General features: G+C 41.7%; 1 protein-coding gene and 1 long non-coding RNA gene across 7 annotated transcripts in view; one reads left to right on the forward strand and one right to left on the reverse strand.

Annotated features, from left to right (window-relative positions):
- LOC107388486 (calcium-independent phospholipase A2-gamma) overlaps nucleotides 1–17,956 on the forward strand; it is a 39,412-nt gene extending 21,456 nt beyond the window's left edge. For 5 of the 6 annotated variants that reach the window (XM_070550306.1, XM_015964042.3, XM_015964041.3 and 2 more), the window contains 2 exons: nucleotides 12,457–12,652; nucleotides 16,438–17,956. In XM_070550306.1, coding sequence (XP_070406407.1) covers nucleotides 12,457–12,652; nucleotides 16,438–16,706 — 465 coding nt within the window. In that variant the 3' untranslated portion in view covers nucleotides 16,707–17,956. Of the gene's footprint in view, nucleotides 1–12,456; nucleotides 12,653–12,768; nucleotides 13,570–16,437 lie in introns of those variants that run through there. The other variant, XM_070550307.1, reaches the window with a different exon arrangement.
- Nucleotides 6,727–8,469, reverse strand: LOC129153655 (uncharacterized). Its single transcript, XR_008559631.2, has 2 exons — nucleotides 7,526–8,469; nucleotides 6,727–6,959 (listed from the first exon to the last, which is right to left on the reverse strand). It is a non-coding gene; the product is annotated as an uncharacterized lncRNA (long non-coding RNA).
- Nucleotides 17,957–19,668: the final 1,712 nt, after the last annotated feature.

The raw sequence follows: 19,668 nt of genomic DNA on the forward strand, positions 1-19,668 counted from the left end.
AAAAGGAATTAAATGGTGCCCATAGTACATGGGAGAGGGTATGTTCACACTGTAGATGCTCAATTCCAAATTTTTGAGTAAATCCGATTATTTTGTGTGGCAGTTCACATTACGACTGAAATGTGACATCAAACTATCTCCAGTGTGAATGCTCCACGGCCCCAAAGCGACCCGCATGTGTAGAAGACAAGAAGTCACACACACACACGAGCTGGAACCAGGAGAGGCAGAGTTGTGATGTGAAGAGCCTCACTGACAGTTCATCCACATATTCAGGATACCACCTGTCAAGTCTCCCATTTTGGGCTGGAAACTGTTTTAAAATCTGTAAACTAATTTAAGACGTATTCCCGCCATCTTTCTGAATTATTATTGGCTGAAAATGTTCCAGTGTTTTATTCACGGAGATGCCCCCTCCTCCCTTCACAGAGACCGAGACCGGTGAGACACTTGCTCCAGCAGCACCTCCAGCTTTTCTGTTTGTAGATTTTTAATTCCAAAACCTGACAGGAGGTCCAGACAGACTTCTGAATCCTTCTGTCAGCGCTTCTTCTCAGGAACACTCCCCTCCGCTGACACAGTGACGTAGAAGGTGCGACATGACCGTTCAGACTGTAGTCACTTTTGAAAACATCAGATATGTATCGGAATCAGTACCACATATGAAAGTAACCATGGTCGGATCACACATCAGATCTGTGCTGTTCAGACTGTCGTAAAAAATCAGATGTGGGTTGCATCTGGGGAAAAATAGGATTTGATGCTTTTGCCTGCAGTGTGAACACAGCCTAAGGGGTGTTTCTGATGTATTTGTCATTTTGCTGGAGGTTGCGCTCCCAGGGATTTTTGAACCTAATGGCCATCTGTTGGTAAGGCCTTACTCTAACACAAGAATACTACTTGCTTGCAATGATTTAAGTACGTAATGGCCCCCATCACCAGGGAAAAATACACATCGTCACATCAAGCAACATTTACAATAGTCACATTTTTAAATGATCAGTTTAAAGCAGTATGTAATCAGATTAGTAGCAGTTTTTCATGTTTAGGAAGCATCGAACTACAGCCAACCTAATGATGTTATTTACTGTTGATGCATGATGTCAGGATTCCCCAGAGAATCTTCCCTGTTTTCCACCAACGCCCACTGACTCCTTGGCTTAATTCAGGCTCCAGACAATCATCCTTTTGTGGTTCGAGTGCAGGAGTTTCCACACCATGTGTAGACCAACTGTTGGCCATTTCATAATGTTTCTGAGAGTCTGCAGGTTGGAATAGAAACGTGGCCGCGGGGGCTTTAGGGTAGATTCTGACTAGTGACTTTGGTGAAACCGTAACTTGGAGCCCTTTGAAGTGGGGCAGCAGTGGTATTATCAAAGCTTAGCCCTAGCTACCATAGCCCTGGAGAGGCTACTTTGTGAGGGGGCAACAAGAAAGAAAGAAAGAAAGAGGTGATAAATAGAAAGAGGAGGTCCCTGTTCCACATTAAAGACTCTGTTACCTCAGCTAAAAACCACTAAACAGAAGCAGATGACCTCAGGCGTTTAGAAAAGATGCTACTCCATGTGTGGAATGGCGAGAAGGGTTGAGGTTATTTTCTTGTTAGTTGCCATGGCGTCTCCTCAAGTGATGGGGAGGAATGGGAAGCTTGCTTTGTGCCCACCGTTTCCAGTATTTGATGGGGGGGACATAAGTAGAGGACCAGTACCTCCCAGTGCGACCCAATGAGAGCCCCAGCTTGACGGACTGCTCAACAGGACAACTTCACACCTCTGCAAATGGAATAGGTCAGATCCACGATCTCATTTCTCCACTAATGAAAAAGCAAATATCAAGCATTAGTTTAAGAAGACATTAAGTGTGTGTGCTTGGAGGAGAGGGGGGCAGAGAGCATCACATAGTGAAGCGCTTTTCCAAAAGGGCAGCTCAGGAAGTTTCAGCCCCTTGGACTCTATTTTCATTAATTATTTTCTGGTTGAAGTTTTCAGTAGTAAGCCATGCATTAGGCACTGTCTCAGCTAAGTGAATGGGGCTGGGGGGTCAGACTTAGGAGAGTAACCGAGGGTCAATCCGAACCTTTAGTTGCTGCCACGTCCCATCACTCTCCTCCTGTGTTGGGACTTGATATTGGGGCTTAAGGGTTGCTTTTTCACATTTTCCCCATAAATGAGCAAAGGTTTTTGCTGACATTTATTGCATTAAAGTTCAACTTAATTTTTTTTCTCCTTATCGAAACTTGCATTTTTGTCTATTGTTGGATGGGTGCAGGTTTGTGATGATGATGCTCCTGATGTGGTCATGCATGAAAAATGTGAGAAAATTCGTAAATGTTTGCCAAAGTTTACAAAACCCAGAACCTGAGACAGTTTAAGCATCTCGGCACAAACATCTGATAGAATTGAAACACTTTTCTGGGTATTAGACTGGTCCACTGGTTATGCTGAGTGTCTACAGTGTGAAAAAAGTCCAAATTCTTTTTCCGAGTCCACCTTCCCCTTGTCTTCTCAAAGTGAAACACTGAAAGGACAAGTCTGTTTTTAGACAGGAGTGCCTCCAGGTTTAATTTCGTGGAATAAGTCGCTTCTTTAAGTCTTCGTCTGCAGTTTGTTCAACTTCAGATATGTTTTTGTAGCCAAAAACAAAATAAATCAAGGTGTGCAACATGCTGAAAATGTTTCACCACATAATGTGAATTTACAACTTATTTCTGTAACTTGTGTATTTAGACACCAAAGTGCACATCCAGCACTTGCTTTGCTAGCCGGAGACAAAGATCAATAGGTTCCTCTTCATTTTAAAGCCTTTGAAGATGATTTGACCCTCAAGTGTGACCTTAAGGGTCTGTAAAGCTAAAAGGTTATGAGGAGAACTAGTCGACATAATCACATAATTTGGCCTGAAGTCTGCTATTTTGACCTGACCACTGACACTGATTTTATTTTCATCTTCGACTCACACAATGGTTTCTTTTCTATAGACTGGATCTCATTTAGAGCTGCCACAGCTTTTGTTCTCTTGACTAATTTATTGATCGTTCTAAGCAATTTATTTTCTTCCAAAAGTCAACAATTTTATTGTAATTCATTTTATTTTTAATAATCCACTTTGGTGACTGCAGGATGTGTTCCAACTACAGGGGGATCATACTCCTGAGCCTCCCTGGTAAAGTCTATTTATGGGGTTCTGGAGGGTGCGTGGGAGTTCGCCCAACCAATCTACATGTGTGTTGTTTATGATTTGGAGAAGGAGTTTGACTGTGTACCTCGGGAGGCCTTTTGGGGGTACTTTGGCAGTATGTGGTACCAAACCCCTAAATATGGGCTGTTAGGTCCCATTATGACCGGTGTCAGAGCTTGGTCCTCATTGCCGGCAGTAAGTCAAACTCGTTTCCGGTGAGAGCTGGACTCCACCAAGGCTGCCCTCTGTCACTGATTCTGTTCACATCTTTTAAGGACTGGATTTCTAGGCATAGCCTATAAAAGCCTCTCTCGTATGACCGAGCTTCTCACCCTGTCTCTAAGGGAGAGCTCAGACATCCTGTGGAGAAAACTCATTTTCGCCGCTTGTATCCGCAGTCTCACTCTTTCGGTCACTACCCATAGCTCGTGACCATAGGTGAGGGTAGAAATGTAGATCAAACGGTAAATCGAGAGCTTTGCCTTCCAGCTCAGCTCTCTTCACTACAACAGACCAGCCACTTATCTGGGGTGGGGTCGTGGAGGCAGCAGCCTAAGCAGGGAGGCTCAGACTTCCCTCTCCCCAGCCACTAGGGCCAGCTCCTCTGGTGGAATCCTCAGGCGTTCCCTGGCCAGCTGTGAGACGTAGTCCCTCCAACGTGTCCTGGGTCTTCCTTTAGGCCTTCTCCCGGTCAGACGTGCCCGTAAAACACTCACCAGGGAGGCGTCCAGGAAACATCCTAACTAGATGCCCGAGCCACCTCAACTGGCTGCTCTCGATGTGGAGCAGCAGCGGGTCTACTCCTAGCCCCTCTTGATGACCAATCTTCTCACCCTATTTCTATGTGAGAGCACAGCCACCCTGTGGAGAAAACTAATTTATTCCATTTGTATCTGCAATCTCATTCTTTCGGTCACTACCCGAAGCTCGCGATCATAGATGAGGGTATGAATGTAGATCAAACGGTAAAGCAAGAGCTTTGCCTTCTGACTCGGCTCTCTTTTCACCACGACAGATCAGTACAACATCCTCATCACTGCAGATGCAGCACCAATCCGCCTATCGATCTCACGCTCCATCTTGTGTAGTATACTTCTTAGAGTGAATATAGTGGCCTTTGCCTTTCAGACACTTGTGCATAATGCTTCCGCTGAAGTGCTGACCCAAGGGATCCATGCAAAATGTACAAATCACCATTTATAGAATAGAATAGACTTTATTAATCCCAAAGTGGGGAAATTCCCTTGGTACAGCAGCACCAACACTTAAGAGAATAATTTGAAGAAAAATAACAATAAAGTACATGTATGTACACATAAGCACTAAACTACTACTACAGACATACGATGTAAATCCGGTATTGCACAAGTATTGAACACTTACTGAGTAATTCATTTATCATTCACCTGCATGAAGTATTCATATTTTCAACACTCGTTCTGTTTTCTGACTTTTTATATTGTCTGATTTAAGATTGGAGCATACATAAGCTTGGCTTAAACTACCATTATTGTTTTGAGACTGTAGCTAAGCGGAGCCATCCAACAGCAGTAGCTGAATCTGACTGATATACACAGCGTCAACCAGTGTTCTGGAAGAAAACTAATAATTTGGATAAAAATGTTGACACAGGCAAAGTAATAGATGTAGGAATGTAGGGTGGAAGCTGAAGCCACAAGGAGCCGATGATCCCCTATTGGATGGCTGCTGTACAGGTTTAAAGTCCCGCCCCCTCCATGTCCTATAAAACATAATGGCGCCTGTAAATGAGGTATTTTAGCTTCACTTTTCGAATATAAGAAGAACATTGAGACTTTGTCCAGTTATTATTGGAGTAATTTATAAAAGCTAAAGGTTGACTAAACATGATGTGTTAAAGCTGACAACTTATCACGGTCAACTAAGTCTCCTGTCTGCAGCAGCTTCTTAATTTACACAGTTGGTTGAAGTCGACAGAGATATTTATGTTTCTGGTTACATAAGGGTGAATTTTCCAACAGCATTTATAATGTGGAAAATTGTCCTAAACTTTAGAAGACTTTTTGCAGCCTAATTATCTTCTTATAAACTGTTTCAGTGTCTAAGGGGTAAAAAAAAGCCCTGTTATTGTGACAGTGGTGTCCTCGGCTTACATAATGCTTTCCTAATAACTACCCAATTATTTCTGAGAAGAAGCCTCGTTTGCAGAACTTCATTATAAATCACCGCAGAGCTGGAGCTCAGTCCAGTTTCCATCAGAGAAGCCAGAGGAGAAGGTGTAACGACCACAGCGCTCATCACTGATATTTACAATAAAGTCTCGCTACATCTTCTTCTTTTCCTATGGCTGTTAAAAGGTGACCCGAAAACAGACAAGCTTTGAAGATTACCCAAGAGTTCAAAGCAAGATAGATGCAGAGGACACACAAACTGAGTAGAAGATAAAGTTTACAGTCTGGACTAATGGGAGCTGACACACTCTGAGGCATGAAATGACTTTTACTGATTCTGATGATAGCACTATGTTTGAATAAATATTTCAGTGTGTAAATGATAAACTCGTCTCTAAAGGTGGAAAAAAATGATAAAACATTCTTTGTGGTATTCCATCATGACCAAGTGAGTTGTTTTTGTTTTGTTGCAGTTGAATATGGAAAGATAATACTAGTTGAGAAGCATTTATGATCACCAAGAGATCATTTTTACAGATCTCTCAGACTTTAATTAGATTCTCACTGCTGCAGCTCCCTCACAGTCATCGTTAGGAAAGGTCACGTTATGCAAATTTTAAAGCTTTTAAATTTCTTCTAAGTCGTTTCTCAACAATCAGCGACTGTCGGCCTTATCTAAGCAGCAAAATGAAAATGTGAATAATTAATGGCTGTGGAAAAAAATGCAAGCTGAGAAGAGCTGTTCTCTCAGTTTCTCTCTGTAATTTAGAAAAAGAGTTGAGGTCTGGAATGGAAACAAAACTTGTTTTTACAGAAATGCTTGTAGCAAGGCAAATTAAAGCCCTGTCTGATGGGAGAAATATATTTCAGGAAGATTTGAAACCTCCTGCATGTCCTTTTACGCTCAACACAATCATGGTCAAACACCAGGCTTACACCCTCTAAGGTCTAAACTTAGGGTGTTTCTCAATGCCAAGGAACCATGCCTTGATGTTTTGGCCCCACCCCAGTTGCCTAGGAGATACGTCATCAGGAGCCGCCAAGAGGTGTTCCAATGTTCATGTTCTACAGAGGCATGTGTTCTCCGTTTGTTAGCCGTTTAGCTAACTCAGCAAGGATACATGGGAGGTGTCTTGTAGCCTAGCCTTGGCCAAAAATTTCCCAGAATACGCCGCAGTATTTTCAAAGGGATGGAAGATCAGAAGCCGGCAGCTACTTCGGGGGCCAATTTCAAGTTTAAAAGTAAGTCAACTAGGGCTGCAACTAACGATTATTTTCATAATCGATTAATCTGTCGATTATTTTTTCGATTAATTGATTAATCGGTTTGTTATTGTTTAGCTATTTAACCTATACAAGTGATGAATACATTTCAGTTAAGAAAAAGAAAAAACATAAGAGAATTGTGCAGTTGACTGCAATCTATTTTATTGCACATGACCACAGTCAGCAGTGTAAAATGAGCTAAACAGTGCAAAATATCAGTCCAGAATAATTTTTTGGCATCAAAATATAAGAGGTAAATTCCATAACAAATAATGTAGAATCTGGAATAGAGTTTGTAAGTGGTATGCATTGCTGGGGGTGAGTGTCTTGTTCCCCATGTAGTTGTCCATCGTTGCTTGTTTTTTTCTGCATAAGAAACACAAATAAACTGAATTAAGTACACATATAAAATAAAGCAGCACACACACTACAACACTAAATTAATATTACATTATTTGAATTAATTAACAATATACAGTGATCATTTATTTTGACAAAAATGTGTTGTGAGGCGTTTTACAGCGTTAGATAGTAAAACAGCCTTTTAATAGTTAAAAAAAGGACTTTCTGAATTTCTCCTGTATTTAAAAATTGAAAGCGTACAACTATGCCGCGTTATATTCACCTGGACACAGCTCGTCTGTATATTTTTCACCGCGGAGTTGTCCTTTTTTGAATGAGGAACACAGTTATGGGTTTGTGCCGTTTTTCTCTTAACGAGAACATTCTTATAAACAGACGTGCTAAATTTGGCAAGCGCATGATTCACAACACGGAGGAGATTCACGATTGCATCTAGTCAATCAGAAGTAGAACACCGTAAACTGACGCGGCAAAAAAAAAAAACATGTTTAACATCCACTATAACGAACTCAGCTAACACTAAGTCCCAAATGTGATCTGCGTTAGCTTGTTTATTTTCTGTTACTTACCGGACATTCCTCTGCTGCATCAGCCCCCACGTTTTCGTCTCAAATGTTCACTTAGGGACGTCGTGCTTCCGTCGTGCCATGGTTTTTGCATATTTTGTAGGTCACCGGTCTTTTCAAGGCATCTAGTGAAGTGCTCCCATACTCGTGAGGTTTTTGTCCGGGGTTTCTCTTGTTTTGTCGCTTCTATTTTTCTTCCGTATTTGTTGTTGATCCGCCATCTCTCACAGCAAGATGCGCGTCAGTAACGTGATACGTCATGAAAACCGAGGGCACTTATTGGCTAATTTCTTCTTCTACGGCCCCACTGGTAGATCAGTGGCTCATTACTGCCACACACTGGCGGCAAATTTAACAGATTGTAACCGATGTCAGATTGTGGTAAAAAATAGACTTTATGCGGTAAAATATGATTATTAAACAACTAATCGATGACTAAAAAAGTTGTTAACTATTTTAATAATCGATTATAATCGATTAAATCGATTAGTTGTTTCAGCTCTAAAGTCAACTGATTAAAAATGTATTTTTTTAGATCCAAAGAAGCTATCTATGGTTGGTTAGTTGCTTATTAGTTGCAGCTTTGGTGGCTAGCTGGTAACTCGCTTATATATTTAATTTGACAAAATGTAACAAATATATACACAATTTAAAAAGTAAAAGTCTCGTTATATATTTATATTGAAACTAATACGTATAAAATTTAACTTTATCTTCCATGCCCCATGATGTTACGTGACCGCCGTCGAAGCCATGGTCATGTGATGAAAGTCTGTTCCATTTAACCGTTTTCTTTGACCAAGAAAGGACAGTGTCCTGGTAAGTAAGGCGCCTGGCCTCGCAAGACATCACCTCGCAAGGTCAGGCGCCTTGACATTGAGAAACACCTTTAAAGTTTTAACACCTTTTCATGAAGCTGACCCTTTGTATTTTATAACTGCTGTTACTGTGGCCATTGGTGGCCCCTAGAACTATATATCCATTTCCACTATTGGAACTTCGGGTAATTTTATTTGACCTTCATGGCATGCGAGTGTCTCCATAAGGTCCACTTTCAGGTCCAGTTCTGGAACCCAACGAGTACATGCCTTTGAGTATGTACTAGGAAAATGTCCGGTAGAGTCGCTGGGTGGGATTTGTGGTTAACTCAGGCCTTTTGGTTGTATTGCAGTTGGCAGACATCACCAAACAACCGGCATTTGTAAATCTAAAGGAGTTGCTGGTTAAGCAAATAGGAAGGAAATGATAATTAACATAGTTGATGCTGTTTTAATATTGGCATTGCTAAACTTCCAATGCCAAAAATGCAGTGAAATTTCTCCCACAACATCATAATTTACACAGCTTTGTGGTCTACAGAGCACCCTGAAAATTGGCTCTTTTTCTGGTCATTTACGTCACAGATGCCCTCCCCGTCCCCTGAAAGGCATAAAATACAGTTTACTTTGACAGAATAAAACATCTTTATTGTTATTAATGAATGGCTCTGGGCCCCTTTGGCGCTCAGTGACATTACCTACTGCTGAAACAGTTGCAATATGTTTACGTCCTAGCAAATTCCTTTAAGGGCCAGTGTGATATACAGACGCAATGTCTGAGAGGATCGAGTCGACATATTTTTCCTGTGTCCTTCCCCTCTCCCAGAAAATTCCCAGAATTCTAATAGTGGAAAAGCAGCTTATGTTGATTTGGAAGTTTTTAGCTCGTGTTCCAGAGTAGACTTTTTTTAAGCTTAATTACATTTCTTGCAATGATACGGGGTTGTGATTGATCCATACAAAACTGTGTATCGATTGGTCAAACTAATTGAATGCTCCTTCAGCACCTGCATCATTAAACTGCTTTCACACCACTAAAGCATCTACCTGATTGTCTCTATTGTCTGCTATGTTTGCAACTCAGCGTAGACTGATGTCAACAGAGTTTTAGCTCCTTCTTGTTTGTGGCACCCACTTCTTACTTTTAAAATATAACAAAGAGTTATGGCTTGAACACAACTTGTGGAACAGAGACAATGTCAAATAAGTCGTTGTCTTCCATAGCAGTGAAAGAGTTCAAGACAAAAAAAAAAAACTATAAAAGGAAGTTATTGTTTCAGGAAGCCAAAGTTGGATTCCTTCTCTATCTGGTAGAGATTTAACCTCAGAGGAGTTAAACATTCGTCAGATGGCTGCATCTGACAAGAGTGTCCCCTCTGAGGACATTTATCCAGTGGCACATGGCAAATGACAGTTTGAGCGGCATTAGTCCTCTAAATCCTCAGAAATGGAAGCAACCTTTGCCCCACGTCATGCTGAGTGTTTGACAGACAGCTTTAGTTTTTGGTTTCTGTATGCAGAGCTCTTTAGCAGTTTGTCCTCAGCAGATCATTGTTTCGACTTTCACTTCTTGTCCAAATATACTTTGGTTCCTAAGAACTCTTGTGGGACTGTGTGGTGCTGGTCCAGGAATGGACGTGACCAAAGCGTAGCTTTAAAGAAACAAATGACTAACATTGTTCAGCCTTCTCAACAGGCAAGCAGATGTAGACCTTCCAACTGACCTATTTGATCTTTTAAAACCAATGTGCAGCACACACACACACACACACCACATTTGATCAGCTCTGAATCGCCCGAGCAGGTGCTCTGAAAAGGAGACAAGTCCCAGCTCATAAGACTATCACACAGTCAGCGCCTAATGTTACATGCCTCGGCCCGGGGTGTCAAGCAAACCACTGTGTTCTGTGTGACGAGCCTCCAGCTTTCAGCACAAGGAGCCCATAACTGGACCTGGGCCGTTGCCTTATTTGACACCAAGTTCAGAAAATGGAGCCTCACACAGAGCGAGTTGGTGATAAGAAAACTGCTTAGTTGTTTTGATTCCAGCTGGGTCTGTCTGGTGCCCACAGCAGTAAGTCACTTTTAAATCTCCATCAGGAGCTTTTCCAATCCGAACTGTTTCTACCTCTTTTTTTTTCCTCATCTCTGTCTTTGCCAGCAAAGCTGCTGATGCATGGTGATGGGCTTTGGACAAACGGCCACTTCAGCAGTTCTTCTGTGCTCTGTGGCCGAGTTAAGCCCACTTTGTGTCATTTCCGTATCAGCCTGAGGATGAAAACACTGTGAAGCTGTCCGTTTAAAAAATATTGTAGTAACTGACTCGGAGGTTGATCAGACACAAGTCATTCTGTATCTTTCCGCTAAGGATGGGTCACTGGTGGAGTTCCTTTAACAGACTATGGGATCTTGTTTAAAGGTGTGGGACACAGAAATTTTTCTAAAATCTTATTTGTGATTAAAAGTGGTAAATGGCCTGTGTGTGTGTGTGTGTGTGTGTGTGTGTGTGTGTGTGTGTGTGTGTGTGTGTGTGTGTGTGTGTGTGTGTGTGTGTGTGTGTGTGTGTGTGTGCGCGCGTGTGCGTGCGTGCGAGTGTGTGAGTAGTGAGTGAGTAGTGAGTGAGTGAGTGAGTGAGTGAGTGATCTGTCAGGAAGAAACATGAAGAGACATTAATGGATAGGCATGGGCCTCACTTTAGATCCTCAGTAGACACCACAGACAGCAGAAATAACGTGTTTGGGACTCAAAATTCATGTTGTTGACCGAGGTGGGAAAAAAAAGTCTTGGAGGCTACATCACTTCCAGGTCACTGAACTGTCACTCAAGAGAAACCACTGTCCTATGGGAGAGGACTTCTCAGAAGTCCCGCCCACCCGAAAGGGTTGTGTCAGAATTGCAACCAAAAACTCAGGGATTGCAAAGGAGAAAGCCAGACAGTGTAAGTGCAACTCTGGTAGTGAGAGCAAAGCTCTGAGCAGCGAGAACAAAACTAAGGAAACTAATAACAAAAACACATAGAGGCAAACAGAAAAAGGAAACATACTTTGTTACTCATTTTAAGAAGCTGATTCAGATCGTTTTTGTTTTGAAACAAATTTTTCTCTCTCAATGTCTTAATATTTGTTTGATCTTCAAAGTGTTTTTCTTGATCCTGTTGGCACAAATCTAATCCGATATGTTTGACTCTTATCTAATACTGAATTAATTTACTTGATGCCTTCTCTGCTTCTCTCTCTCTCTCTCTAAAGCTGCTATGTTAAGTATTTTATAAAACATTTGCTGTCCTGAATGTTTCTGATTGAACATGACCGCTGTCTATTGTAGCCACCAGCCAAGGCCATTTGCTTTTATTTTTTATTTCCTCCTGCTGCTTGAATTGGTGACATACTGTCTCCATCCTGTTCTATAAACCAGAGTCCACATACTCTCAGTTGTTTCCTGCAGGCTCATGGATGTGTACTGCATTAGGCAGATGTAGAGATGAGGGAGCCCCTCCCCCTTTTCATGGAAAACCACGGGACATATGCTGTGTGTTAAACTCACTTTTTATTCTAACTACATGTTGATTCAAGTAAAAAAAGGGTTTTCAATCAATCCTCCTTGCACACCCAGTCACAAAAACAAGCACTCTTCCCTCTGCCTTGTCCCCTGATAGTTGGGAGCCCTGTAGCACCCCCCCCCCTCCCCCCCAACCCCCCACGCCGGGCCTCTTTAATGAGGATTGGCCCCGGTGTGTTTGATCCTGCTTCCAGCTCACAGCCCTGCGGCCCCTCAGCCTCATGCCTATTCAACAGTCCCCACAGCCTCTACAGTAACTCCCCCAACGCCTTGGGTACAATATGGATCTAAAGCAAAAACACTCCTGGGTGGCTGCTTGATATCAAAGCTAAAAGAAGTGGGGGAAATCACAACAACTTTAACCCTTTGTTTACTTGCAAGTGAGTCTTCAACTGTAAATGTATTTATTCATATTTGTTTTAGACTTTCTCAGACTATCAACATCCTTGAAATGTCTTCACATCCCAGTCTTCCCAGTTAATTTAGTTTACAGCCGGTGATTTAGGTGTAAAAGGCCTTTCACTACTCAACACCACTGTTCTTCTGTTTTGTCTGTAGGATGGAGGCCTGCTGATCAACAACCCAACAGCACTTGCCATTCACGAGTGTAAGTGTTTGTGGCCCAACACGCCCCTGGAGTGTGTGGTCTCGCTCGGAACTGGTCGCTTCGAAACCACTGGCAAGAACAGCGCCACGTATACAAGCCTCAGAACCAAGCTCACCAACGTCATCAGCAGCGCCACAGACACTGAAGGTAGGGGCTCTGCAAAAGCTCAAGGCGTTTCATGTTTTGTAAAAATCTGCGTTTTGAGCTGAAGATGTAAGCTTGAGTTTAAGCAAATGTCTGATCTATGGTTACGCGTTCCACAGCTTGAGAAGATGGAGAGAAAACGTTTGTCAGACAGCTAATGTTTTGGTGATAAAGTTAGCCTCCCAGATCCAGCAGGTGATTGGGGTCACTTGACATTTTGTGAATTGATAAAAATAAACAGTAATTATTTAAAAGTCTGGAAGTATTCTTTGTTTACAACATTGTTTCCACACCTGCCTAAAACATTAGCAAGGTACTACTGTATATATTCTTTATGTGTGTTTTGTAGAATATAAAGACATCACAGATTTGTTAGATTATAGCCAGGTTTGATTAAAGTGTTGGACTTGATGCATTCTGCAGTAAATTCCATTTTTTCATGTCCAAACCCATGATTCTTTCTGCATTTCATGTTTCCCAATGTTCCCAAATCATAGGTGGAAAACATTTTACTCATTGGCATTTTGTGTACAGTGATAGGATCATAAATGAACCTGTTTTCATTTGATCTTGATGTTTTATAGTTTTTGTTGAACATAAAACATTGAGATTTGAATCCGATTCAGATATATTAAAGGCCTTTAAACACATTTATGAAACATTAAGTGGGATATGTGAGATGAGCTTTCTGGGAACTTGAAGCCCAATTTTTGTCTGTCAGCCCTTAAAACACCGTTTTTTGTATTTTCAAAAGAAAAAAAGTAATTTATGAAAAACTACAGTACTGAAAGACAAATCTATATATTGTTGACTAGATCTAGTTAGTCTAGTTTTGATAATGATTCAGTAGGAAATTTAGATTTATTTAGTTTCAGTGCAGAAAATCTCCCTCCTGAAGTTGACGTTGTCCACGATTCATCCTGCTGTGGCCTTGAGCTGCAGCAAACTCTCCATGTCCTTATCACCTCTCGACATGGGCACTTCTGCTGTGCCTAAATTTGGCTCGGCCTCCTCCCTGTTGATGCTTCGGTGCAGTGTGTGTGTGTGTGTGTGTGTAGCCTAGTTGCTTCTTTGCATTTTCCCCTCCTGTGTCTTGGATTAAGACCTCCCCAGCGTTCTCATGGACTTTTGTGTTTAGAGACAGTAGATACGTTTGAACGTTTATCTGAAATTTCCCTCCGAGTTCAGAAGCCTCCTGCTTTGTCTCCAGAGGATCGGCGGAGCTTGCTTTCTTGTTTTGGACAGATAAGACCAAGACTCTTTTGATGCAATCATAGCTATTCGGTTCACCTGAACAGACAGTGAAACCGTATTTGTGTCTGGTGTAACACGACTCTGAATGTTAAAAATGTCTCCTGTAAAAAGTGACCTTGGGTCAGCTCTCTCCTGAGACAGCTGAATGCTCCCCACCTTTTACAGATTCTTTGTGACAGCACTGAAATGCTGTGAAGGTAATCTGTTTGTTTACACATTAGGATGCTGAGAGTGTCCCGAGGCCTGAAGCAGAAATTTAATCCGTTTGGATAAACAGTCTGTGTTTTTGTGGACAAAGAGCTCTCCTTGTCTGGCCACGGATGCACTTGTGACTCTTTTTGTGTATTTTTACCGATAAAAATGCATATTTGATTAGGTATTACATAGATTAGGTATTTCATAGATTACTATGAGTTACTTTGTATTTTTCTTCTACAAAAAATGGATAATTGTTGGATCTCAATTAAATTTTTTTAAAACAAAATTTTGTATCTTTGCTTAACAAGGAAGCTCTTATTGAGATGAACTCGCTCTTATAATTGACTCCCGAGGGAACACGTGGCGGGGGAAGCGGGGGATTGAACCAGCAGCCTTGGAACCTTGTAACAAATATCAGGTTAACCTGTAATCTGATACGCCACATGGTTGCTTACACAAAGCTGTTTGGTACATTTTCCATTTTAATAGGAAGTGAGAAGGAATTTTTGGAAATTTCTCTAAAATACAACAAATATTAAATATTTTTTTCTATTTATTGTTTAAGCATGAGGAGGTGGGAACTATAGCGACATATTTTTGTCTCTGGTTACTGATCCAAGTCATTGAAGATTACATGTTTGCATAAAACGATTGACGACTATCAAGGGAAGGGACCGCCTGGTAGGTTTCAACTACAGTGCGGATCGACCTCCTGAGCCTCCATGGTAAGGTTTTTCCAGGGGTTCTGGAGAGGAATGTCCACCGAATAGTCGAACCTCAGATTCAGAGGAACATTGTGGTTTTCGTCCTGGCCGTGGATCACTGGACCAGCTCCAAACCCTTAGCAGGGTCGTGGAGGGTGCGTGGGAGTTCGCCCAACCATTCTACTTGTGTTTTCTGGATTTGGAGAAGATGTTCAACCGTGTGTCCCTTGGGAACTACCTTGGCAGTATGGGGTACCAGGCCCTCTGATACGGGCTGTTAGGTCCCTGTATGACCGGTGTCAGAGCTTGGTCCACATTCCCGGCAGTAAGTCGGGCTCGTTTCCTGTGAGAGTTGGACTCTGCCAAGGCTGCCCTTTGTCACAGATTCTGTTCATAACATTTATCTGTTTTGGTGGCCTAAGGATTGAGTCTCTGCTTTTTGAAGATGATGTGGTCCTGTTGACTTCATCACAACCTGACCTCCAACTTTCACCATGGTCCTGAGTCGGAAAAGTGTAGAACACCGTCTCTGGGTCAGGGATGAGGTCTTGTCACAAATGGAGGAGTTTAAGTATCTTGGGGTCTTGAATGAGGGAAAGATGAAGCAGAAGATCGACAAGCAATGCAGGCGGGAGGGGTTTGGAGTAGATCTGCTGTTCCTACACATCGAGGAGGTTTTCCACTTGGACTTGGGACACGAAGGAGGGGCTATGTTTCTTGTCTGGCCATGGAACACCTTAGGATCCGTCTTAGAGGAGCTGACCCCAGTGGTGGGGGAGAGGGAAGTCTGGGCCTCTGCTTAGGCTGCTGCCCCCGTGACCCGACTCCTGATTAGCGGTTGAAAATAGATAGATGGACAGTAAATGACTGAGTGAAACAATTTTCCTTCTTGTTTTTTTAAAGAACAGACATGCAAAGTTTCTACCATAAATGCATTAAATATAATAAAGTCAGTACATGTTTAGTCTTCCATAGGATTGGACGTCCTGTGGCTTGCACATGTTGGTTGTAGAACAAGCTTACAATAAAGTGTCACGACCAAGAGATGTAAGGCTGAAATCCTGCTAAATATTACAGAGTAGAAGGCTTTTCTGTCTCTGAAACGAACCGTCGTTATAAATTGATCTTTTCTCTGGGAGCTTTAATCTGTTTAGGGTCCAACTTTCAAGTCACATAGATTGGCTTTGACACCTTAGAGAAGCACATACAACTGTAATTGTTCCTCAAATGAACCACTAGAGTCCTGCGAGGCATTCAGAGGCTCAGTGTTGATAATATCTGTTTGACCGCCTGACCTGGTGTGAGAACACTGGAAATATGTCAACTTTCTGGATCCACAAAGAACATTCCCACAGTTCTTTTACACGTGCCTGCTTATGTCTGTTGATTTTAAAACCATCCATGCGAGGCAGACGAAAACAGAGATGACAGACTCCTGAAACTTCCTCAGACTTTCAGCCCTGAGCGATCAGCCAGTGACGGCTGACAAACAGGATGTGACTTCACGTGCCCTTTTCACTCTCAGCACAATGGTTGAATGTTTGAACAAATTGGAACATTTATAGAGTTAATAGCATGTTAATAAATATCCTGCATGTGTGACCTCACTCTCGCCTTCCTTCTGCTCTTCAGAGGTTCACGCCATGCTCGACGCCTTCCTGCCTCGGGACACTTACTTCCGCTTCAACCCGTTTGTGAACGAAGACGTCTCCCTGGATGAGAGCCGGCACGAAAAGCTCAACCTGCTGCAGGCCGAGGGCGTCCGCTACCTGGAGAGGAACGAGGAAAAACTAAACAAGGTTGCTCGCATCCTCACTCAAGAGAAAAGCTCCGTCCAGAAGATGTCTGATTGGGCCAAGCTAAAGGCAGATATGTACAACGGTCTGTCCTCCAAGCTTTAGATCCAGGAGGAGTCACATCTCTTGCATTCTTCTGTAGTTCTAAATAATTCATGTTGCCACTAGTATTGTGTCAAAGGTAATGGTGGTTTTAGAACACTCTAACAAACGCTTGTTTTCCCTCACAAACACTCGGATAACTTTAGTGTTGGCGTGCCAAAGCTTTGGCCCTTCCCAACTTTGGCAAGGAAGTGTATCTGGTAACTATTAGTGTGTATGGGTGATTCTAGCAAAGATAACATTTTAAATGGCTTTTCAATTGGAAAATCTAAAGATGAGGGCAAATGATCATGTTGGCACAGGCATCAATAGGAATTGTTCACATTTTAGAGCATTTTTCCCTCCTTCTTCCTTGCTGACATGAGTAGAGTTGTACCAAGGGTCTAAAGTCTGTTTCAGCAGGATTTGAGAATAAAGATTAATACTGATCTTTAATAATATTTTTTTTACACGATACACTGTTAAATCACTGAACTCAACGTAACAAACAGCGTTTTTGTTAAATGTGTTCATCTTTAGGTACGTACCTTTGACGTGGTAAAAATCTGCATTTTTGTCTAATCCAGGTGAAACTGAGGGGATGTTGCTCAGTTGATCTTGTTAAAATTTGCACATGAAAAAAGCAGCTACAGGTAAATTGTACATTTCTAATGAATAAAATAACTAGATGAAGACCCACTTCAGGGTTTGCAGTATTAGATGTGTAATTTTATTATAATTTTAAAAGTAAAGTATGATATTTAAGAAGAATTCAGACAGAGTTGATCTGACATGTTGCTTCAGACTTGGATATTTTTAAGTTCTGTTCTTTTAAACCTTTTGTTATTTGGGTTTGCGGATTTCCCCGAGGCCGTTTTCTGCTCTGTCTTCAGCTTTCTTTTGTCTTTTCTTTGATGCCTTCACTCAGAAGCCTCCTTCACTTTTGCTGTTTCAGTTGTCACTCTCCTGCACTGTAATGTTTGTTGAAATGATGCAGGTGCATTGTTGAAGGATGGTTTTTTAAAACGGATTACCTTTCTTGTTGTCAACTTATAGAAACAGTCTATTTGCTGCTGAAAATAGCACTGCAGACGTCCATTTCCAGGCCTAACCGGGTTGAGTACTGTATCCCCGACACAACGATGTGCGAGTCTGTCCCAGAGGACTTGAAGTAAAATGGTTACAGACCCAGATTAATGTAATTCCACTGTTCTTCTGTTGGTCCTGTGTGAAGCCTGTTTGAGAATGTCATTAAAACGTTTCCTGAACCATAATGCATCTCATCTTTTTATTTTGATTTTGATTTTTTCACTATTTGTAGCACTTAATCATACAATGCATGCATGCAACTCAAAGTGCTTAACAAATTAAAAAGGCCCTGCATACCCACATTCCCTCCCATCCCCAGAATTTTAAAAACAGTCTGACAAAAACCTTCACAACACTCATCCTCCGGCACACACACACACACCCACACACACACACCCAGGGAAAAAACACGAAGGACTAAGATCAGATGAGCCAGACCAGATAAGGATAAGGAAACACCATCAGGGGAGCCATCCGCCCCGACAGCAGCAGATCCACAGCAGCAGCCGAGGCACTGACAGGGCGCCCAGGGCAGGGAGGGCGGAGGCCCCCAGGCACACCTGGAAAGCACCCAGGTGCCGACCACCGCCCCCGGGCAGAGGGCACCCACAGAGGAAACACTGGAAAAAGATTAAATTAAGGTTAAAATATAAAATCATAGGAGCTAAACTGAGAACTGTAATATAAAAAGTTACATAGTTATTAAAATAATGTTGATCACAAATCTATGGTAAAAAACTGTTTAAAAATAGCACATATAAAGAAAGAGTACATAAAATAAATTAATAGATAAATAAATAACCTAATTATTTAAAAAGTGATTTAAAGCTAAAATGATTAAAATCCTGGTTAAGCTGCACTTTCTCACAAAGCCTGTGCATCATTTTTAAAAACATTAAGCTATAAATATCCCAACAAAGATGCTAATCAAATAATCAGATGTACAACTGCAGGCACATTCAGAACAAGTGTGTTTTTGCCTTAAATATATGTTACAAAAGCAGGGGCGTGTGTGTCGGGAGAATATAGTTTCACTGCTCATCCCTGAGCTACCTGTCACAGAATCGAGAAAGGTGGGGCGAGCTGACGGCGAGGCTGTGCTCGGGCAGCTGGATAACAGCTCTGGCTAGTGATGGATGGTATTTCCCTCTAGCAGAAACTCGTGTGTGCACCTACACAGCTCCCCACCAAGGGCGTACACACATGAAAACACAGCAATGGCTTAAAGAAAGCAGAGAGAGCAAGAAAACAGCAGTGCCTGAGGAAGAACCGCCATAGCAGGGACATATATAAACATCATTTTATCTGGAATTTAACAGCAGGATGGAGTAAAAGAACCTGGCGGTGAATGAAAACAATGTTTTTAAATCTCTGAAATTGTTTTTAGTTAATAAAGTTGGTCTAGTTGTTTAAGAGGTGATGGTGATGAAGAATCACTATAACAAAATGGTTTTGGGATGGACAATATATCGGCATCAGTATCAGCCGATGTTAGTCATTTTTTAACAAATCAGTATCGGTTCGATACATGAAACTGAGCCGATGTTTTTTCCATCTTGTCTCCATTTGTTTGCCTGTTTCAGAGGGTGAAGGGGTGATGTGTATTTGTTTAGTCATGTGACAGTGATTGTAATCATCTCAGAAGCGTAAATGTGTGTGGTGTGTGTACATAATGCGATAAATTCAGTTTTAATGATTTTCATTCTATACAAAATCTGCTGATATCAATATCTGTAAATATCGGTTATCGGGTATAACAGTGATCTTAATATCGGTATCGGCCCAAAAATTCTAATCTGTGCATCACTAATATATATCTCTAATATCGGTATCGGCCCAAAAATTCTAATCGGTGCATCACTAATATATATCTCTATCTATCTATCTATCTATCTAT

This window comes from Nothobranchius furzeri, chromosome 4 (genome assembly GCF_043380555.1).
Source record: "Nothobranchius furzeri strain GRZ-AD chromosome 4, NfurGRZ-RIMD1, whole genome shotgun sequence".
In the NCBI taxonomy this organism is placed as follows: Eukaryota; Metazoa; Chordata; class Actinopteri; order Cyprinodontiformes; family Nothobranchiidae; genus Nothobranchius; species Nothobranchius furzeri.